Genomic DNA, 23,584 nt, shown 5'->3' with positions numbered 1-23,584 from the left:
CAGCACTCGGGAGGCAGAGGCAGGCCGATCTCTGTGAGTTCGAGGCCAGCCTGGTCTACAAAGGGAGTTCCAGGACAGGCTCCAAAGCTACAGAGAAACCCTGTCTCGAAAAACCAAAAAAAAAAAAAAAAGGCATTTGCAGTTAAACCTAAGGATTGAACTAGAGAGATGGTCCAGCAGTTACTAGCACTGGATGCTCTGTCAGAAGACCTAGGTTTGATTCCCAGCACCCACCTAGTGGTTCATAGCCATCTGTAACTTCAGTTCCAGGGGGTCCAACATCCTCTTTTGGCCTCTGTGGGCACCAGGCACACATGTACATGGTGTGTGCGCACACACACACACACACACAAAACACACACACAAAAATAAATTTAGAATGTTTTTAAAAAGTTGAAGGGGAAAAAAAAACCTGACAATCTTATTTTGATTCTGGAATACACATGCATGCACACACACCTGAACAGTGGCTCATAGCTGTAATCCCAGAATTCCTCCGAGAGATAAGAGACAGGGGAATTGCTTGAAAGCTCACAGCTATGCAGAACATCTGGACCAAGAGACAAGGCTTTTTCAGCAGATGGAAGGAGAGGACAGACTTCTGAAAGCTGTCTTCTGACCTCCACGCGCGGGCTGTGGTGCCTGCATACGTGGGGAGTTACATACCAGAGAGAGAGGGTGGCGGGGAATAGTAACAACAACCACACATTTAAAAAAAAAAACACACACACACACATAGCAAGTGCTCAGTCAATTACGGGAAACAAAGCCACAGAGGGCTAAGTGTGTGGGTGATCAGGAGAGCCCTTACCTAGCATGTGGTAGTTATGGGTTTAGCCCCCAGCACTTCAGGGAGGAAGAGGGAGGGAGGGAAGAAGACGGAAGAAAAAGACAAAGAGAAATGTCAGATCAGAAGCCCGGCATGGTGGAGCACATCTTTAATCCCGGTGCTCACAAGACGAAGGCAGACAGATCTCTGAGTTCCAGACCATCCTACAGTGTGAGTTCCAAGGCAGTCGAGACTACGTACAGTAGTCTCAAGAAACAAGCAAAATAAAGAGCAGTGTGATCGGGTCTGTAATTCCAGGTCGCCTAATGCTTCCCTATTTATTATATTAGAAGAGGAAATTAAGGTGTGAGAATCAGTAAGTTTTGCCAGCAGGTAATACCGATCAACTGTTGAATGATTCACATCTGTTCCTCCCCCATAAAGGTGTACGTTGTAGTTAGTCCACTGTAAGGACAAGAACAGGCCCTATTTGGTAAGAGATAGCTTTTGGCGACTTTGCCTGGATTACCACAGCCAATCAGGACACAGGACTCTGCTCTTTGGACTACAGGCTGCTCCTGAAAACCGATCACCTCGCCCCCCAGAGCTCACTTCTAGTAAGATTCTACTCCAGCCTGCAAGACACTTCCTGCTCCCAGCCCTCTAGACCGTGAGTACTATTGTGAACATATTTAGAGATGAGGAAGTTTCCTTTACAAGTGATTTCATTGCTTTCTTTTGCTTGAAATTCTGGTGAAAGATTAGATTTTCTTTTCTTACCTAATTGCTTTAAATTTAGTGAATTTAGCAAAACTCAGCGACTTTGCTAAGCATCCTGCTCGGAAACAACTCAGCTGGAAACCTCTGGGAGCTCTGCGTCCAGAGGGAATGCATTTTATGTGCTTTATTTACTGATTTGAGACTTGATCCTTCCTCTCTTTATTCACCGGAGCTGGTTTAGTTTCTTTGTGAATGAAAGATGTTTATCCGTTTAAACTACCTGGCAGAAGGAGATGGGATGTTTGTAGGTTTAGCTGATGAAGTTTGAGAATCCTTAGGCATTCTTGTGAACACAAAAATCTAACTACTATAGAAGTTTAAGTCCGGTACTCGCTGATGTGCAAAACGAGAAAAGCCACCTTTCGCGTCTCACATTTGATAACTCATGAGAGGAGAGGTCATTGTGTGATGGGATTGTTTCAGTCAAAACAGAAAAAAAAAGAAATTATAATACCAATATACAGTAGAAGAAGAAAATCTAAGTCTGTGTTTAGAACCTGGGTTAATCAATATTAACAAGATTTATTAATATAATCGGTGCTATATAGCATAATTTTATTAAGCCAGTGTACTGTCCTTCTAAAGAGTGGGGTGCTCTGAGGCAGAAATAGAGGTGCAGAATGAATCCAAGACTAATAGATAAATTTAAGATGTTGCATGTGAGCCAAACACCACAAGATTTCCTGGCAGCGACCACTCCTTACAAAGAGACTTCTGAAGGAAGTTCTGTTCACTTACTTTTCAGAGCTTGGCCCCACAGATTCCCGTTTCAACCTCCTCATCTCCATTTTTTCTTCGTTTTTTTTCCGGAGCTTTATCACTCTGTCCCGTTGTGCATTCAGAGCCGTGGACCGCAGAGCAGAGCTCCGAGCGGGATTGTCCCGATAGACAAGGAATTGCAGGCTTCTCCTTGATCCACAAGACTTTTCACACAGGCGGGTGGTCAGTACATGTCTTGTAAGTGTTGGGGGGGGGGGGGGTGATTATGAGTAACAGAGGGAAGTGGACAAACTAAAAGGCAGAGGGCACCAGGTGCACAAGGATCTCCACCCCAGTCAAGGGTCCCGTGAGCTGATTCTGCACGAGCTCTTCAAACGTGGGTGGGGGGAGAGGGGCTGGCAGGGGCTGTGTCTGCCTGGGGAAAGAAACACCCTTTTTATAATTGTCATCAAAGCAGCCAAATGCCCTGTGGCACAGGGGCCGCAGCCACGAAGACGCTAATTACAAAACTCCCAGACCCTAGCCAGGAATCTGCATGGCCCACAAGCCTTCCGAGTGCTTTGAGACAGGTCTGGCAGAAACGAAGATATTCTAAAGAGACACTCCTGTCTCTCAGACTTATCAGTCAATTAAAACCACAGACCTCCAAGACGGACTTTCCCCCAGGAATCTCATGCTGGGAGTAGGAAAAGGCTTTTAGCCAGTGGGAAGCGTCCCTTGGAAAGGGATTCTGCGCAGTTCCGGCAGTCAGTCAGGCCACCTTCCAGGATGCCGCTGACGCCCACGTGGGGCTTCGATAAGCGGCAGCCTTCCCTTCAAACTTCAGTCGGGATCCAGAGGACAGATTTGTGGACGGGGGATGGACTGGTAGGGGTGTTGCTGGATTCCTCTTCTTCTTCTTCTTCTTTTTTTTTTTCTTTCCTCTATTTATTTGACTCCCAATTGGCTTATTGAGGGTGGGTGGACAACATGGTTTGGTGCACAGCTTCATAAACTCTGAGGCATAAACATAAGGTCACAGAACACTCAGAAACACAGAATTAGGGTGATGTAACAAGAGGCAGATGCCGGGCAGATAATTTTTTCTTCACTTCCTGATGACCTTTCATTAGAGTTGACTAAGGTTAAAGGCTGCCACATCTCGATGGTTGAAGCCAAAAAAAAAAAAAAAAAAAAAAAAAGTCGGGTCTCTGAGACAGTCTGCTTTGGTTTTCCACTTTGTTGTAACTTCCAAGGGATGCAGAATTGTGACAGGCTCGCAAGCGTAAGAGCGCCCTGAGCGAGTCTGCTGGCCGACTTCTCTCAGTGCTTTGTGGCTAGTTCTGTTGGAGCGGTCACGGGCAGGGCAAGAGAGATGAGCTTTGCGCGTGGTCAGGGAGCACTTCTCTGAGCTTCACTCTGGCTCCGCCTCTCGGCTCTTTAACTGTGGAGGAGGCATTTCTTCTAAAAGACACCGTGGGCTAGACGGCGGAAAACCCTCCTCAGAATGGGGGGGGGGGGGGGGGGGGGGCAAATGGCTATCCCAGCTGGCTAGTTCCCTCTAGGGCTGATCTTCTAGACAGTACGGAGGAGCTTCCTCCATCACAGCTGTCGGCAACCTTCTCGGTCAGGAGGGTATCTTGGTTGCAAAACCACCCCGTCCACCCCTCACCCTTGCTTGGCTTCAGTTCCGCACCTCACAGTTTCCCACCTCCAAAAGAGGAAGTTAGCTGGGCATGGAGTGCCATGATAGAACACCTGCCTAACACGCAAGAAGCCCTCGGTTCAAGAGAGAAAAAGAAAAAGAAATTCATGAAAGAAGCATGCAACATTTTGATTTATTATTTTATTTGTAATTTGATTTTGTCTGTATTAGAAATAAGAAAAAATTAGAATACCAAAGAGACTGAAAATAATTTCCATATGTGTAAGGCACATTAATATGTTTTCAAATTTCTCCTGGGTGTAAAAAAAAAAAATGAAAAGAGGGAGGCGCTGGAGAGATGGTTCCATGATTAAGAGCACTGGCTGCTCTTCCAGAGGTCCTGAGTTCAATTCCCAGCAAGCACACGGTGGCTCACAACCATCTAAAATGGGATCCAGTGCCCTCTTATGGTATGCAAACTTACCATAAGAACACTTATACATTAAATAAATAAATAAATAAATGCATACATACATAAAGTTTTTAAAAAATGAAAAAGATATGAGATTTTGTTATAGTTATCGTTACAATTTTTTTCCTCCTGCCTCCACCTCCTAGGTGCTATGATTACAGGCACCACCACCCTGGCTAGTAACACACATCTTAGATTGACTGAGGACTGTTTAGACCACTAGCAGAGAAAAGAAAACATATTTACCAATGATCTGGCAATAAGCAGATAGATGCTCATGTACAACGCTCTACCTTGGGACAGATTGTGTGCACTTTAGAAGCCCTTTGCTCAAAAAGTCTACCTAACCCAGTGTAAATCCACAGACACCCGCAACGGGCCGAGTGAGGCTTGCCAGGAAGGGAGTGATTACAAAACCACAGGACCGTAGTTTTCTCTGGGAACCCTCCAGATGCCCACTGCTCTGTTTACAGTCACAGCGCAGGCTTTTTGGAAAAGAAGTGAGTTCGCGGATTATCACTTTCCTCCGGGAGGATGGCAGAAAGATGCTCCTTCACTCGCTCAACTGACGTCTACCAAACGCCAGCGATGTGCTGCATGTGGGCTTGAGCCCAGGAGAACTACAGCTATAGCTGAGGTGGGGGGGGGGGGGGTGGCGCACGCCTGTAATCCCAGCATTCGGGAGGCAGAGGCAGGCGGATCTCTGTGAGTTCGAGGCCAGCTTGGTCTACAGAGAGAGTTCCAGGACAGGCTCCAAAGCCACAGAGAAACCCTGTCCAGAAACAAACAAGTAAACGAAAACAACCTGCAGCTGTCGATGAGGCTTACTCCCCTTAAAGATGTTAGTTGCCAGTGTTTATAAAAGATATGAACGCTAATTCTAACTTTTTGTTGTTGCTATTGCTATTGTTGGGCTCCAGCTGGGCAGCTCACATGTTAAACAAGTACTCCAGCACAGCTCTATGTCCCCCAGTCCTAACAGTCTTTCCAGCACTTCGCAAAAATAATCAATTATAAAGATAAAAGTGAAAAACTATTATCACCTGAGGTAACCACCCAGCATTATCAGCTACTCTTTCATATTCTTTCTGGCATTTGAATATTCAAAGGCAATGAAAAGTAAATTTGAATACACATGCTTTTCTATTTTCTAAAATGCTTTGTTCTTCAAGGCATTGTGGTAAGTAATCGCTCAGAATATGATTTCTGGCGTCATAGTGTTGGACTTTGGGATGAAGGGAAGCTCTGGGGACTTCTGTGGGGAGGTCTGGACAGTCGGGGAAACTTGACTTCACCCATTGCTGAGGGGCTTAGGGTCTGCTCACTCACCAGTGGGTGAAACACGCCCTCTGTGAGGGCGCCAAGCACAGCCCCAGTCGATGGGGAAGTCGAGAACATCCTAGCTGGAGCCAGGGAAACCCCCTCCAGGGACAGGTGCCTGCTGTGTTTTCCAAGTCTTCGTCTGTAAACACAGCTCACTGAACACCTGCCCACGTTACCTGTGAAAAAGGTCAGCTACGAAATGAACTATTGCCATGTCTTTACTTTCTTTTCCTGGAACTGATGAAAAAAAATAAGTTTGGGGCGCAGCTGTTGCATCCTGTAAAGATATTTCAAAAAAACTGGAAGATGGACACTCTAGTCCAAAAAGGGGGGGCAAGTTTTGGGGATGAGTTGTTGTAGTCCTTGCATGCAGGAAGCCCTGGATTCAATCCCCAGAATTGGGTGGGGCAAGAGGTCCAGAGTCCAAGATTATCCTTGGCTACAAACAATTTGAAGGGACCTTAAGCTATATGAGACCCTACTTCAAAAGAAAAAAGAAAAAGCTGTATTGCATCCGAGCTGCCGAGACAAGGTCTATGTAGAGATTTCTCGGGCGGGACACCAGGTGTGGCCCATGGCAGTCATAAATTTCAGATGGACTGCTTTTCTGGTCAACCATCTGCTGCTATTCATGGTCATCAGACCTTCTGGGTTCCACAAACACAAACAAAGTTTAGATTAGCCTGTCTTATGATGTAGTGTCAGCCCCTTTCCTGGAATAGCAAGCTTTTCGGCCAGTCACTAGGGTACAAGAGGCATTGTTCAGGTTGCTGGGAGACAAACATTTTTCTTGACTGGAGTGGTCACTGGCTAGTTGCCCATGCTCCTGTGAATAACACTAATTAAACTCTCTCTCTCTCTCTCTCTCTCTCTCTCTCTCTCTCCCTCTTTCCCTCTTTCCCTCTCTCTCTCTCTCACACACACACTCTCACACACACACTCACTCACACACACACTCACACACACACACACACACATACATATGAGAAAGAGATGAACGCATACAAACATAAACTAAAGAAATTACAGAAGAAACAAAGAAAAGAAAGGAAGAAAGGAAACAGAAGAAAATGCTTTTAGAGAAGGTACCCCAAAGGCAAAAGTCCCAGGACAAGCTAGTAAAATGTAGCCTCTCACCAGCTTGAAGCTGTGGGGTGGCTTGAGTCAGAACTGTCATCAACAGAAGAATAGTGAGGAACAATAATACATAGTCCCGCTGTGTGTCCTCTACAATTAGTGAATTTCTAGATGAACTGAAAGCAAGAGGAAGACGTTCACTCAACCTTCCTGTCAGGAAAGCTGCTGCAGGGAGGCCCTACAAATGAGCATGTGTCTCAGGAAACAGTCCTTCACCTTCTGCTAGCATGTCTATTTCATGGTTCCTCTTCCAAACCATTCAGTTGCAGCCTGCACTCTCTAAGAAGGCTTTCCAGTAACTTCCTGACAGGCCACACTTTTCTACTGTGGGCCTTCTCCCTTGAACAAGGAGATTTAACTACCTGTAGACTTTTGTGGAATTGTTTTTCTTGCTGCTTAGTTGCGTTTGCTTTGGATTTACATAGTCTCCCTAGATAGCACTGCCTGGCTTCAAAGTCACAATCCTCCTGCCTCAAACTGGATACATGTGTGTACTACCTACCACTCCAGACTATACTAGACTTTTCTGTTGTTATGAAGCAGGGTCTCCTGTAGTCCAGGTGTCCTTAAACTCACTACACGCTACAGAGCTGACGGCTCTGAACTCCTGCCTCTGTCCCCCGAGTCCTGGGATGACTGGAATGTGTGCCATGCCTAGTTTTATACAGTGCTGGGGATGGAACCCAGGACTTCTTGCATGCTAAGCAAGTACTCTACCTATGGAACTACATTTCCAGCCATCTTTAACTCTGTCCTTTGGGCATTTGTAGGATGTCGCTGTGTGGCCACCAAGGCCTCACAGACTAGGTGGGAAAGCATCACGTCCCATCTAGCCAGATTCTTCAGTGTTCTTCCTCACGGGCCAGATCATCCAGTGGGCATGCGTGACTGGCCGTCTGACGAAGGAGATAGGAAACTGTCCATATGGCCAACTCCAAGACAGAAAGATGGGAAAGATTAGTTTCTTTGACTCTGGGGAAGTGAAATTCCAGTCTCTATGGCTTGCTTAGGAGAAGGAATAATAAACCAGGAGCCCTAGGTAAAAATGAAAAATACCTTCATAATATCACAGACTCCACCCACTGGCCTTGCCTACATTAGTATGTATTATGGTGTATGCCAAGTGCTGGTCTTATATTTCTGTTCTTCCTTCTACACTCGCTAACCAGAAGGAGGAAAGTACCATTCTTCCTCTCCATTTAAAATTCTGTTTATTTATCTAAACTATTATTATATAGATATAACACATATAATATATAGAGTGTTGCAGATAATTTATTTTATGAGTTATAATCTAACCATAGCATTACTTTTTACTCAAACTCTTCTAAATCTGGCCCTCAAGTTGCCTCAGAAGTCTCCCCATCCCCCATTCAGCAGTGGTTCTGTTGATTAGATCTCCCTTGAGGCCTCTTTGCTTGCTGCCGTCACACTCCTCAGGTTCATCTTCGGCCTTCCCTTTCCCTGCCTTGGAGCTCCCACCAGTGAACCCTGCTCTTTTATTGAACAATGACATTTAGTAATCAAGGTTTGGGCAGTGGGTGTATCCTCTCTGTGGATGTAATCAGAACGTCTCTTTATATACCTCTATCATATCTACCTAACATAATCAGAACATTTTCTTTATGTCCCTCTATCCTCTTTATCTATGTGTCTGTGTGCTCACGAACCTGCTTGCCTCATGGATTCTGAGTCCTGGCACACGCCCTGATGATTTTTACTTTTTTTGGTTTTGTTTTTTAGACACGATCTTGCTACGCTGCTCAGGTTGGTGTAGAACTAGGTCCTAATGTCGTTCCCGCTTCGGCTCTGCAGGTGCTGGGACTATCGGCGGCTTGCGCTGCCTGGTTTGAAGTTTTGCTCATCTTTGGGCCCTCCACCGTGGTGTTCATAAGCCTCATAGGGACCTCACCATTTGCATTTCCCAAGTTAACCCAGTTACAGCCATATTGCTTAACCAAGTGCCTCCTGAGTAAGCAAGCTATTCTCACTGAGGCACTTGCCCGCCAGCAGACAGCATTCAGCTGCTCCCTCCTGATTGCTCGGACCAAGGTTTAGTGCTAAAGATCAACCCTGGGACTCTGCCAATGCCAAACAATGCCCAAGACCCCCAGGTTTTCAACTTTGCCTAACAGATGGCATTTGTTGGGACAGTTCAATCATCTTTTCATACATTTAAACTTTTTTCCCTTTTCATTTCTTTTGTAAGTTATTTGGTCTTTTCATTATTTCCTAACCTTGGGACTTCTGAATCTCTCTTGCTTTGATTTTTTTTTAAAAAAAACATTCTCAGTGTCAAATTTTGTGCCCATTCTACTTATCCTCATTTTGCTAAACCTTTAAAGACACACACTATTTGCAGAATACACTCAGTCATGGGAAGAGAAGCGTTTAGAATTGTTTACTGATTATGACTATGGTCAACAGATGTAGACATTTAAGAGGTCATTGTAAGCCTCTGTCCTTCTCCCACCCCCTCTGCGCTCCACCCCTCTCTTATAGATAGGACCTCACAATGTAGGGTCTCACAGATAGCGTCTCACAATGTAGCCCTCGCTTGAGCCTGGATAGAAGGAATGCTGGGGCTAAAGGTGTGCATCACCATGCCTAGCCTGCCTCTTTTAAAATTAAACCAATTTTACCTTCCTCTGTAATAACCAGGAGGCCTGTTTTATTTATGATTAACTGTACTGGTGTGTGCCAAGATTTAGGCATATTTAAAGCATCCTTTAACCCTCCCAGTTATGTGGAGAAATATGTGAACACACCCATCATTTGAGGCTTGGATTCATTTGCTGCTTTCTTTTTCCATTCAAGGGAAACACTAAACTATCAGATGTTGCAGGTGATGGAATCTAGGAAAGCAAAGGTGACTGGAGGAATAAGAGGACCTAAGCTTCTAGCCGACGCTAGGAGACAGACCGAATCCCCCGTTTTGAAAAGCATTCTTTCTATTTAGGAGGTGATCTCTTTATGCCATCGTGGAACGCACTCTGTAGACCAGGCTAGCCCTGCCTTTGTCTCCCAAGTGCTGGGAATAACGGTGTTTGCCACCATTCTCGGCCCTTTTGTGCTTTGAAAAATATGTACTGAATTCCTAAATAGAAATGCCCCAGCACTGTTAGTGCTTAACTCAGCAAGACAGTTAAAATCCGTACTGTGACAGGGCTGGAGAGCACTGGCTGTTCTTCCAGAGGTCCTGAGTTCAATTCCCGGCAACCACACAGTGGCTCACAACCATCTGTAATGGGATCTGATGTACCTTCTGGTGTGCAGATTGAGCACTCATACACACGAAATAAATCTTTTTTTAAAAAAAGCCTACTGTGAGTCTAGCAAGACAATTAAAATACCTACTGTGAGCCTAACACTTCTCAAGAAAGTGAGAAAAGAGGAAAGAGGCTGAGAAGCGGCTCAACAGGTAAGTGTGCCTGAAGCACAAACGGGAGAGTCTGAGCGTGATCCCCTGCAGCTGGGGAAGAAGCTGGGCGTGGCTTTACACACCTGTCACCCCATCTATGGTAGGTAGGGCGTGCAGGAGGGAATGCTGAGGCTTGTGGGTCAGGCCCAGGGAATGAGGCAGAGGGGTGGAGCAGGACACCTGGCCCCATCAGGCCTTCACAGGGCACACACATCTGTTACACACTGTATGTACAACATACACACACTTTTCTAACTAAGAAACAGGTTTCCTTTTTTCTTTTCTCTTCCTTCCTTTCTTTCTTTCTTTCTTTCTTTCTTTTTGGTATATTGAGACAGGGTTTCTCTGTAGCTTTGGTGCCTGTCTTGGAACTAGCTTTTGTAGACCAGGCTGGCCTTGAACTCACAAAGACAGTTTCCTGTTTTCTAAGAGACCTTCACAGACCAGGGACAGTCCTGTGTTCAGCCAGACAGAGAGACTAAAAGAGGATTCGAATTTCACAGTTTACTTACCCCCGCCCCCACATTCCCTATTTTCTTATCAACTCAATGGAAATAACCATTTTCAGTGTCAGAGCTGAGCAGATGGATAAGCAAGGTCTAATACCAGACCTGATCAGTTGGAACCTCAATGAACTAGTTGGCAGTATCACCAACAAGGTGTGTATGGAAACCATCAGAAGCAATGTCCTTACCGAATCTGTTTGTGTTATGGCCACTCTCCACTGGATTTTTACGAATTTTTTAAAACATTAAACTTGTCGGGAAACTATACTTGGTGCTCTCAATGCGTGAGTGAGGTGGGCAGGCCAGTGGCCACTTTGGTTTTACAGATGAATAAATGGAAAATGAAGTGGTTGGTTAAATGGCTCCTCTGAGCTCACGAGGCTTTAGAGATGAGGGCTTTAGCAAAGATCCTGCCCTTCCAAATATCAGGTACGTCCCTGGACCCCAACACTCTCTTGTAACGAAGAGAAATTAGGAGTCACCTAACAAAATAAATTTTATAGGCTTTGCTGAGCTGGGAATGGTGACACACACCTAGAATTCCAGCATTTGGAAGGCTCGAAGCTAGCTAGCCTGGGCTACAGGATGAGAGCCTGTCTCAGGTAAACAAATAAGCATCACCACCCAGAAAACACCATAGAAACCTGGTGGGATGATTATTATGGCTTGCTGGTCCCTGCCTGGTGTCAGGGGCTGACAAAGGGACCGGTTCTGGAGCAGCTTGGATGCAGGAGAAGCTGTCAAAACCGGAAGAGGCAGAGCAAGGGGGAGGAGGGTGAGGTGCACTAAGCTCAGGCTTAAGAAAAGGTGGTTTTCCGTGGTTCCCTGACTTTACCTCTGTCACAGGCCAGTTTGTTTCCTAGCTCTCGGACAGCAGGTACCTGTTTAGACATAGCTCCAGATCAGCCCTCTTTCGTTTCTTTTGCCCATGAGAAGCATCTGCTCGCCTTCAGTTCAGTGAACTCTGGTCTCCTGGGGCCTCTGTGCCCTCAGAGGTGGAGACTGCAATGCTCTTAGCGACCAACAAGTTGATTTCTCCAACCACATCCCTAGCCGGTGGAGCACAGCGGTTAGTTCCAGCACCTTCTTCCCCACGGCAGCTCCAGGCAGCTAATACCAGCATTTTCTTTTTCAGACCAGGGCATCTGAGACCGCGCACTGAAGATGGCTCAGCCACAAACAGTAATTGTGACTCAACCTGGATTTATTCGTGCTCCCCAGAATTCCAACTGGCAGACCAGCCTGTGCGATTGCTTCAATGACTGCGGAGTCTGTAAGTGCAGGGAAGGTGTCCCCCCAACCTATTCGGGGTCCGTTCCTCCCTTACTGTGTTGAAAACTGCTAACTTATTTAGATGTCTGGACAACCTGGAACGGTACAGTCAGCATCAAAGACAGACTACTGATTATAGCTCACTCTTCTCCTGTCCCCCCAAAATAATGATGTTACCCCTAAAATAAATCCTAGAGTTAAGGTGTTGGAAGCTTTAAGTGATTCTCAAACTGAACAGGCTTGGCCTAATTTTATAAACAGATTATACATAATTGAAACATTTTTTACTTGAACCTGACTTTTTTTGGTTTTGGTTTTTTTCGTTTGTTTTGTTTTTTGAGACAGAGTTTCTCTGTGTAGCTGTGGCTGTCCTGGAACTCATATGTAGACCAGGCTGGCCTTAAACTCACAGAAATGCCTCTGCCTCCTGAGTGCTGGGATTAAGAAAAAAAAAAAAGCAATAGTCACGAAATCTCTTCTTGGTTATACAATACTAAAATGCCGTTTTATAGTAACACCACAGGACATCTCTCTAAGTGAACTTGGAAGAAAGTCAGGTGGGGTGGCAAAGTGAACCAGAGACTTTGTCCTTAGCAAATCAGGAACCAAAGGTTTGCTTTGAGGCCTGTTCCTCAGAATGGTAGGGAAATAAATACACCAGCTTTAACTTGCAATGGAACAGACCTTGGAACAGAATGAAGCTAATAATTACACGGTGAGCACAGACAGAAGGAATTACACCCATGACCCTTCACCAGCTCCCCTTGACTTCCTAGCTAACACGGCTGATTGACTAACATGTCTCATGACATTGTTTTGATATCTGAAAATCAAAGTTATAATAAAGACTTACGATAGTCAAATTCCCTAAACATTGAATTTGAATCCTCCAACCCCAAGTTATTGCTCAATTATTTGAGTTTTCAATTCCTTGGCTATGCGACTTTTGAGCAGGGGCTGTCAGGATGACTCAGTGGAAGTGCCTGTGGCCAGACTTGACCCACATGGTAGAAAAAGAGGGCGTACTCCTGGAAATTATCCTCTGACCTTCACGGTTTCATGCCTCCACACACAAACACACTAAAATGTAATTTTTAAAGGGACTGGGCAGCCTTCATTGCTTTGTGGCAGATTTTTTTTTTCTTCTGGTTTTTCAAGACAGAGTTTCTCTGTGTAGCCCTGGTTGTCCTGGAACTCACGCTGTAGACCAAGCTGGCCTTGAACTCAGAACTCAGAAATCTGCCTACCTCTGATCCTACCTCTTGAGTACTGGAATTAAAAGTGTGCACCACCACCACCACCCGGTTTATGAAGATTTTCTTAAAGCAGATCTGGCCAAATCATTCTCCCTGTACAAATACTTGGTGCTTCTTCCTGGCCTTGACGCACACGTAAACACCATCTAATTTGTCAGCATGACTTCTGTACATGTACACACACACACACACACACACACACACACACACACGCTGCCTTAAGCCTATGTCAACCTCTAACTTCATCCCCATCCTATCCCAGGACACTGGCCACCGTGAATGAGTATGACAAATTGTCTCCAGGAGGCGTTATTCCCTTCGGTTCCTTTTAACAGTTTCTAACCCTGCTTCCCTTTCCAGCTCAGGCAGCACTTTCTGCTCAGGGCCTCAAGGGCTGCGCTCCAAAGTGAGCCTGGCTCTCCCCTGCACATCCTTTCCTATTAGGTCCCTATTGGATCTCAGCTGGGAGTATCGTCAGTACCTAGGGTTTGACCTGGAACACGGGTGGGTTTCAGTAGTTAGCATATGAGCGGCACTCCAGCAGAAAGAGCTAGGTCTTTTCCCTGGCAGTCGCTCTGGAAATGATGGGGGTGCTCACGTAACAAAGCTCCACCCAAACAACGAAGACGGACTTGGCTGCAGAGAGGGGAAGGTCCCCCACGATGTGATCGCTCTTGGCCATAGCTGACGTGGGCAAACCAGAGTAACTTCTACCCCTGTTTTCATGTTTCCAGGCCTCTGCGGAACATTTTGCTTCACATGCCTTGGGTGTCAAGTGGCATCCGACATGAATGAATGCTGTTTGTGTGGGACAACTGTGGCAATGAGGACGCTCTACCGAACCCGATATGGCATTCCCGTGAGTCTCTCACCTTTTATTATCCAGGCTGCAACAGAATTTACCATCGCTGTTGTAGGAGTGGCTGGAGTTTGATGGTATCAGGGCTCTGAATTTGTTTGGCTGGAGTTTTGTAGCGTGTACAACCTTAAATTCAGTTGACTTGGCAGTAGCCCCTCTTCTTGTGTGCCCTCTGAACATCCTAGAAGGCAAACAATTCGCATTTGCAAGCAAGGTGTAGACTACAATAGAGGATTATCTAGAGCCTAGTGAGCTTCAGGGGCCTGAACTCGCCACCGACCTTGTAATGCCTGTGTGTGTTGTGGGGTAGGGTCCGCCATGTCTTATCAATGAAGACTTCAAAGTCTGTAAGAGGCAGCGAGTCTTTGGCCCAGAGGTGTGCCCCAGTGTCAGTGTCCCGTCCAAACTGTCTGTGAACACCTTTTCCCTTACTCCTGTGTCACTGTATGAAATGGGGTAGTGTTTTAATTAGAGTTACACAAGAAGCGGTCCATAGGGTACGTAGATGTACATGTGTGTACACATATCTCTATATATCATATAGGAATGTACACACACATATATATTTGCCTCCCTCTGTGTGTGTATAGAGAAAGAAAGGGACAGAGATAGAGGTAAAGAAAAAAATCGCATAGTGGTGGCACACCCCTTAATTCCAGCACACAGGACGCAGGAGGATCTCTGTATTTATTTATTGATTGATTGTTTTTTGAGACAGGGTTTCTCTGGGTAACCATCCTAGCCTCTCTAAGTAGACCAGACTGGCTGCGAACTCACAGAGATCAGCCTTCCCAAGTGCTGGGATTTAAAGTGTGTGCCGCCACCACCTGGCTGAGAAATCCTGTCTAAAAAAAAGAAAAGAAAGGAAAAAGAAAGTCAGAACAAGAGAGACAGACAGACATTTGTTTTAAAGTCATGCAGTGATGGAAGCCAGTAAGTCCAAAACTTGAAGTGTAGGCTGTCAAGCTAGGTCCTCGTGGATGAGCTGAAGATCAAGTCAACAGGCAGTTTACAAGTGGAGTCTTCCTTATTCAAAAGCCATCCATCTCCTCTTTCTTCTCCTCCTCCTTCTCCAAGGTCTTCAACTAGCTGAGCATGGTAGTACACACATGAGCACGGTCGCACACACACACAAACATGGTAGCACACACACCTGAGCATGTAGCATACACACACACAAACATGGTAGCACACACACCTTAGTATGTAGCACACACACACAAACATGGTAGCACACACACGAGCACAGTAGCACACACACACAAACATGGTAGCACACACAGCTGAGCATATAGCGCACACACACACACAAACATGGTAGCACACACACCTGAGCATGTAGCACACACACACACAAACATGGTAGTACACACACGAGCACAGTAGCACACACACACAAACATGGTAGCACACACAACTGAGCATATAGCACACACACACACACAAACATGGTAGCACACACACCTGAGCATGTAGCACACACACACACAAACATGGTAGCACACACACCTTAGTATGTAGCACACACACACACACACAAACATGGTAGTACACACATGAGCACGGTAGCACACACACACACCTGTAATCTTAGGACTTGGGAGGCTGAAGTAGAAAGATTGGGAGTTTGGCACCAGCCTGAGCACTGTGACCCTGTTGAAAAGAAGGGAAGGAAGGAGGAACCGGCGAAAGGCTACAGCCTGAGTTCAGTCCCAGCACTGGAAGGTGGAGACAGATGGACCCTGTGGCTCGCTGGCCCCGCTGGCCCCGCTGGCCCCAGTCTGATCAGTTAGCCTCAGGTCCTATTACAAACTGGTCTGCAGCTGACTGGAAGAGAGGCCATCTGCATTATATGAAGTGATCTGCTCTATTCCAAGTCTGAAGATTTAAATGTTAATTTTGTCTCAAATATATCATCAAAAAAACATCTAGAATAATGTTGAGCCAAATGTCTATGCTCGGCTGTGACCTAGACTGGGTAACACACAAACTTAACCATCACAGGAAACACACACACATGCAACATTTTCTAGGAACCTAGTTTATTTCATTGAAATTATTTTTTTAATTGAGAAATTTAGTTAGTCTTCTTTTATTACAAAGCAATGTTAAAATATCTAACAAATTTTAACAGAAATACATGGAGTAAAAAGTGAAAATTAATAACCAAGTCTTCTGCTTGGAAATTAGTAATAGCTTGTGTGCACCCTCTGTAGACATGTTTCTGTCCGATAACTCACAGACATACATTTGTGTCAACGCAGGTTTGTGAACTGATAGTCTTGGAGGAATATTTGGCAGTATCCCTCAGAGTGTTTGTACCCTGTGAGCTCGCAACCTACTCTCTGGGACACTACCCATTGTTTTCTACCCTGCCTCTCCTGGAGCCCTGAGACCCACGTGAGGGGCCTTGGCTTTGATTATCCTGGGAGAACTGCGCTGCCTGCTCCCCTCCTCCCCTCACTGCCTGATTCCCTCCTCCTCCCCTGCACTGCCTCCTTCCCTCCTCCTCCCCTGCACTGCCTGCTCCTCTCCTCCTCCCCTCACTGCCTGATTCCCTCCTCCCCTGCACTGCCTGATTCCCTCCTCCCCTGCACTGCCTCCTCCCCTCCTCCTCCCCTCGCTGCCTGCTCCCCTCCTCCTCCCCTCGCTGCCTGATTCCCTCCTCCTCCCCTGCACTGCCTGCTCCCCTCCTCCTCCCCTGCACTGCCTGCTCCCCTCCTCCCCTCACTGCCTGCTTCCCTCCTCCCCTACACTGCCTGCTCCCCTCCTCCTCCCCTCACTGCCTCCTCCCTCCTCCTCCCCCCACTGCCTCCTCCCCTCCTCCTCTCCTCACTGTCTGCTCCCCTCCTCCTCCCCTGCACTGCCTGCTTCCCTCCTCCTTCCCTGCACTGCCTGCTTCCCTCCTCCTCCCCTACACTGCTCCTTCCCTCCTCCTCCCCTGCCCCTTGCTGCTGAGCTTGGGATTTACCTAGAGTAGAGTCCCCACTCCTTCCCCCATGGCTGCTGCTTCAGGTTACCCGTTTTGTTTGACTTTGTTTGACTTTCTCCTCCACCATCGTCTGTACTTAAATTGCTCAGGATTTCTGGCCTTTATAAAGGCCACCAGTCCCTGTTTTCTAGTGTGGCTTTCTTTTTTAATGGATGAAAACTCTGAAGCTTTAAATGATCTCATTTTATAGATTGTCAAGAAAAACAACCCTCCCCTAATTTTCTTCACCTACTTTGCCCTCTACAGAAACACTTTTTTTGCTTTTCCTTTGAATATTTTCTTCTCAATGTGGGCTTTACCTATGGACTTCGCAGAGGCCTGGACTTTAGTCCTCTGTCCACCCCACTCTCTCCCACATGGTTCTCTGTATTTTTGGCCAATTCCATGTCCAGGTTTTATATATGACCCCAGCACATCTTCATTCAACATGCCGTCAGTGTCTTATAGTGAATGTGGTTACATTTCCTGCCAAACTTTCACTTTTTTATTACTTAGTACTTGGGAGTGCTTTGACCCCAAATTGTCTGCCACTTCCCTAATTCTCTTCCCCAAATGTCCAGCGCATCGCGTGTCCGTGTTTTTCTCCTGCTGTAACGGTGTTGAGCCAGAAGCTTCCTGGCTATGAGAGCTGACTTCCTGAGTTCCCTTATTGCACTCTTGGACTTGGTAGTTTGATTAAATCTTATATTCTCAGAACTATAAAGTACTGGAACGGGGAGGCAAGTGTTGCATGGAAAAGTCAGCTAAAGTTTTCCTGGAAGTATCCCTCTAGACCAAATCCGGGGCCAGTGAGATGGCTCCGTGGATAAAGGCACTTCCAATCACACTGGAAGACCAGGACCCACATGGTGGGAGAGAGAAGTGAAGGTTTCCCTCTGACCTCTGTGAGCACACATGTGTGCACACACATGTACAATACACACACGTATATATACATGCACACACATGCACACACACGTACATACACATGCACACACACGTACATGCACATGCACACACATACACACATGCACACACACGTACACACATGCACACACAAACACATATTCACATACACACACAAAAATAAACATAAAAAGAGATGAAGTAAACTGAAGCCAAAGAGTCAGGACTTTCGGTTCTCTAAATATATCCCCAGCACAGGCCGTTCGCTCATGTCTCTTCACATCTTTCGCAGGGATCCATTTGTGATGACTATTTGGTTACTCTCTTCTGTCCTGTTTGCTCTGTGTGCCAAATCAAGAGAGACATTAACCGGAGGAGAGCCATGAATGCTTTCTAAGAGCCGGATGGTGAGTCAATGTGGGACTTGAGAAACAGAGCTGGGGGCTGGGCAATTTATTCATCGTTGGGAATAACAACTCAAAATAGCAATTCTGTAAGTCTCCCAAAGAGCGATCTCATTGTAATAATATGATATGATTGGTTTTGCTTTCTTCTTTCTTTGAGGCATATTTTAGTAATGATGAATTTTTATAAACCTACCGGGATGGCTTTGGTCTATTAATGAAGCATCTTATTGTAACTTATTAGCTACCAGAGTAGAGTAAACAAAAAAGAAGTTGAAGTTAGGTATAGTGGTCTATCCTTTAACCCCAAAACTCAGGAGGCGGAAGAAGGGTTACCCTCAAGCCCAGCCTTGTCTCATAAGTTCCAGACTAGTCAGGACTATGATGGCTATGACAGTCTAAGGGCCTCTCTCACAAAATAAAATGAGGGGTGGTGTTATAGTTCACCGTGTCAAATACTTGCTGTGTAAGTACAAGAGCCAGGGTTTAGATGCCCAAAACCAGTGCGTGTGTGTGTATGTCTGTCTGTCTGTGTCTGTGTATCTGGGGGGAGGGGGGGAGAGCGTGTGTGAAAGCTGGGCATAGCACAGGGGGCAGAAACAGAGAATCCCCGGGACTCACTGGCTAGCAAGCCCAGGTGAAAGAGCAAGTTTCAGGTTAGTGAGACCCTGTCTGAAAAACAAAAGTGGAGAAGTGATGGAGGAAAGATACTTCAATATCAGTCTGACCTCTTGCATAGGTGAACATACCTGCAGGGGGAGGGGGAGTAGGTGTTTTTAAAAACTTTCAGTTTTTAAAACAAATAAATTGTTTTCAAGATAAATAAATTAAAAAAGCAAAAGATATACTTCATACTAAGACAATGTGGTGAAGCCGGGAGGTGGTGGCCCACGCCTTTAATTCCAGCACTCGGGAGGCAGAGGCAGGCGGATCTCTGTGAGTTCCAGCGCAGCCTGATCTACAAGAGCTAGTTCCAGGACAGGCACCAAAGCTACAGAGAAACCCTGTCTTGAAAACAAATGAGCAAGCAAACAAAACAAACAATGTGGTGAAACAGGTAAACAGTTGTAAGGTGAGAATTTAAAAATATATACTATGTTAAAAAGCAGAATGACAGAGTCTGCAACATTTATGTTATCTGTGGTATACAGATTCATTTGCTGAGATGAGGTTTAACAGATAAGGTTCTCAGCTGCGCCAGAGAGGCATAGATGTCCCTTGGCCAATGCTAGACTGAAATCCGTATGAGCTCCTTAGTAAATCCAGCTTTGTCCAGTAAACATTTACATATACAGTCACATGGGAATATATTTCTTGATAAGTAACTAAGATCGCACATCTAGTTGTGCAAGAGTGTTTATAAAGTCTTACTGATTTCTGAGATTGCATTTTAAAGGACACATACATGTGTGTCTGCACGTACATCTGCACAAAGCCACCTAAGAGGGTGCTGGGAACCAAACACGGGTCCTTTTTAAGAGCAGCGGGCACACTTAGCTGTTGAGCCACCTCTGCGGCCCCCTAGACTCAGACACACACGGAGCTCTACCTGCCCCGTCACTCAGCACCTCACCACATCTACCAGAATAGAAGTCGTGGGTGGAGGTACTTAGTGCAAATGTCTACAAAAGCTCTACCTGCCTGGTTCACTCAGCACCTCACCACATCTACCAGAATAGAAGTCGTGGGTGGAAGTACTTAGTGCAAATGTCTACAACAAACGCAAATAAAGGCAACTGTGCATTAAATAAGTGACTGTATATCTTATTAAGAGATCTCAAATTAGAATAAAAATGTATAAATACTCCAAAACAAAATACATTAATAAACAAAATGAACACAAATGTCCTTTGCAAGGGCTAGAGAAGGAGCTGATGATATTTGGAAACGCTGGATAACATTTCTTCCTCTGTAACTCCCCATGCAGCTGACTATTCCCAGACTTAGCTGCTGAGAACGCAGGTTAACCCGGAATTGTCTCTTCTCTCTGTACAAGACAAGATAAGCAGCAAACATTAATTTCCCCGTTTTTTACAATACCCCACTTCCTGTCTGAAATGGATAATTACATAGGTTAGCAAACATTATTTCTAAAGGTATATTTTGTTTTTAGTATGCATGTGTCCATGCATGCATGTCTTTGTGCATGCATGTGCACAAGTATGTCTGTGTGCATGCGTGCACATGTGTGCAGGTACCTGCAGAGCCCAGAAGAGGGCAGCAGATTTCCTGGAGCTGGATGGAGTTAAAGGTACCTGTGAGTCACCTGATGTGGGTACTGGGGACAACTCTGCCCTCTGGAAGAGCAGCAAGTGCTTTCAACCCTGAAGCCATCTCTCAAGTCCCTGCCCCTGACCTGGGTTTTTTTTTTTAAGTTTTATCTATTTTATGTGTGAGAATGTTTTGTCTTTCTGTGTGTGTGTGTGTGTGTGTGTGTGTGTGTGTGTGTGTGTGTGACCCACGGAGGTTAGAAGAGAAAGTTAGATCCCCTGGAACTATAGTTACAGTGGCTGTAAGCACCACACGGTGTTGGGAACCCAACCAATCCAGGTTCTCTGCAAGAACAAATACTATTAACTGCTGAGCTCTCTCTTCAGCATCCCCCAAACAATTCTTGAAAAATGTATAAAACACTATCCATTTGCTTAGCAATTAACGTGTGAAATATCTAGTAATGCATGAAAAATCAGCTACGGGCGGGAGCTGGTAGCCACACCTTTAATCCCAAGCGTAGGGGAAGCAGAGGACTGTGAGTTCCAGAAGAAGAAACTCCCGTGTCACTAGTTACCCATCCTTACAGCCCCTGAGTAGAGCGTCGTGTTAAATGGGTGCCGTTAGACAGAGCGCTGCAGGGAGGTGACATCATGAGATGAGTAAAGAATGTTTCTTGAAAGAAGTGGGTTTGGGGTCTAGAGAAGTTGTCAGTAGCTCACCGGAAGTAGTAGAGCTGAATGTAACAGGCTGGTGACGGAGATGTGGGTGGCGACAGGTGACACAGGGCAGTTAGCTGCTCAGCAACAGCGCCTCAGCTGTTACTTCCTCTAAGTCCCAGGAGAAAGTGGGATGGTTCCCAGAACCCCTCAGGGACCAAGGCTCCCTGAAGAACAACAGAAACCTCTCAGTAAAGGGAACAAACATCCCAAGGCAATCCTGAGCACTGGGCTAAGTTAAAAACCTCTGACCTCAGCTGATGCCCTCTTGGGCTTCCCCTGGGCAGAGCCAATGAAATGGATGGGGAGGGAAGGACTGCTCTACGTCACAGGCCAGCCTCGGGACATACAGTAGGGTGGATATGGGACTGCTACGGATAAAATATAACGCAGCTTCTAGTCAAGAACTTCAAACTATGAAGGTAAAACTCTTTTTTAGGGAAAAAAAATCACCCACCTTTATGGGACTAGGGTCAATTTGACTAGAGCATATTGTGTATGCAGAAAAACAATGAAACAACAGATTCCCTTTTTAAAGTGAAATTGTGCCCCGGCATGCTGTGGGTGGGTAGCGTGGGTGGTTAGTGGGCTAATGACTGGCATTGCCGTGGGTGGGTAGTGGGCTAATGACTGGCATTGCCATGGGTGGGTAGTGGGCTAATGACTGGCATTGCCATGGGTGGGTAGTGGGCTGATTGCCTCGGCATTGTCGTGGGTGGGTAGTGGGCTAATGACTGGCAAGCATTGAGGAAGAATCAGAGATTTTAAGTGAGCAGAGCTGTTTTTGAGAGAAACAATAATAGTATATAATACAGTGGACAGGATGAAGGCCAGAAGCAAGAAGTTAAATAAACACATTGTCCATGTAAAAACCAATTTTCGTCCTAAAGGGGATAAGAGATAGTTTATTTTGGAGTCGTTGTGAGTAACCACTGCCCAGGAGCACAGATTTGTTACCTCGGATTCCACGTTCCAACATGGAAGCAGTTTTATGGCGTTTTTATGGTTTTACAGGACAAAGAGAGTCATAAATCAAGGCAACTTTAAGCTACATCGGTGGGTGCACCAGACAGGGGGTTATGAGGAGATGGATGGAGCTATTTTAAGCGCTCAAGATGCTATTGGATGATGTTCTTAGCTCCTGGATTAGTCGAATGGTGTTCTACTAAGTTAGTAGCTTCTTAGAGGTTTTGTTTGATTGTATGTTTTCATATCACAAGGCGTTACAGAATGGGGCAAGGACGAGCTGTCCCCAAAGCTAACACTAACCCAAGATAAAGTAATTAGCCTCCGAACCTACAAAATTCCAATCTCTGTGGCCAGCCTGGGCTGCATGAGACCCAGTCTCCAAACAAAACATATCCACAGGGCTAGAAAGAAAGGTCCCATGTTCGATTCCCAGCACCCACATGATGGCTCACACTGTCTGTAAGTCCAGTTCCAGGGAATGTGATGCTGTCCTCTGGCCTCACACACACGTGCACAGACAGGCATGTAGGCAAAAATACACATAAAATAATTGAAAAATTGAAAAAACAGACAAAAGGACTCGGATACACTATTATACACGATTAGTGAGAGGAACCTACGGATTCTAACAACCCCGTACACTTCGGTGCTTGGACAGGATCCCAGAACAGAAAGGGCAGCTTGGTAAAGCTGTGAGGAATCTGGATCAAGTCCACGCTGGTTAACCGTGTGCCAGTGTTGGCTCTCAGCTGTGGTAAATCTCCCACGGTAACACCTGGTGGTTGCCCACAAGGGAAGGGAGCACAGGATGTGGGAAGACGGTCCTGTCTGTGTGGGTCTAACTTCTCAGTGGGTCTAAGATGGTTCTGCAAATTCATGTTGGTTAAAACCAAAAACATCGACTGAGAAATTCAGAAACGATTCTGTGCTTCCCTCACAGGGGAGAGCTCTCTCTGAAGCAGCTGACCTCAGAACACACACCTCTTCAGCCCAAGTCTTTCCAAATCTTTCGCAACGGAGATACGATGGGGATAATTACAAGATGGTGGTGTTTTAAAAATTCGACTTTTTGATTTATTTGAAATGGATGTTGCTCTTTGACTTGGCTTCCCCTTCCTTCCATGTCATCAAATATTCCAGCTTATAATTTTTTTACACTTTAAACATAAACCAAATAAAAGATTTTACTAAGAGGATTGTTCTGTTTTGTGTGTGGTGCTGGGGGCTCAAGTTACGGCCTCGTAGGTGCTAAGTAATTTCTATCC

At 45.7% G+C, this 23,584-nt stretch overlaps 1 protein-coding gene across 1 annotated transcript; it reads left to right on the top strand.

Moving 5' to 3' along the window:
* Positions 1-1,339: 1,339 nt before the first annotated feature.
* Plac8 (placenta associated 8) lies at positions 1,340-23,512 on the top strand. The gene is made up of 5 exons (XM_041642092.1): positions 1,340-1,439; positions 11,888-12,025; positions 14,015-14,139; positions 18,309-18,423; positions 23,260-23,512. The coding sequence occupies exons 2-4, from the start codon at positions 11,917-11,919 to the stop codon at positions 18,411-18,413; spliced, it is 339 nt and encodes a 112-aa protein (XP_041498026.1). The 5' UTR covers positions 1,340-1,439; positions 11,888-11,916; the 3' UTR covers positions 18,414-18,423; positions 23,260-23,512.
* Positions 23,513-23,584: the final 72 nt, after the last annotated feature.

The sequence above is a fragment of the Microtus oregoni genome, unplaced genomic scaffold (assembly GCF_018167655.1).
Source record: "Microtus oregoni isolate MIOR12 unplaced genomic scaffold, Mior012 000072F_ref0000427, whole genome shotgun sequence".
NCBI lineage: Eukaryota > Metazoa > Chordata > Mammalia > Rodentia > Cricetidae > Microtus > Microtus oregoni.
This window is presented reverse-complemented; position numbering and strand designations above follow the sequence as displayed.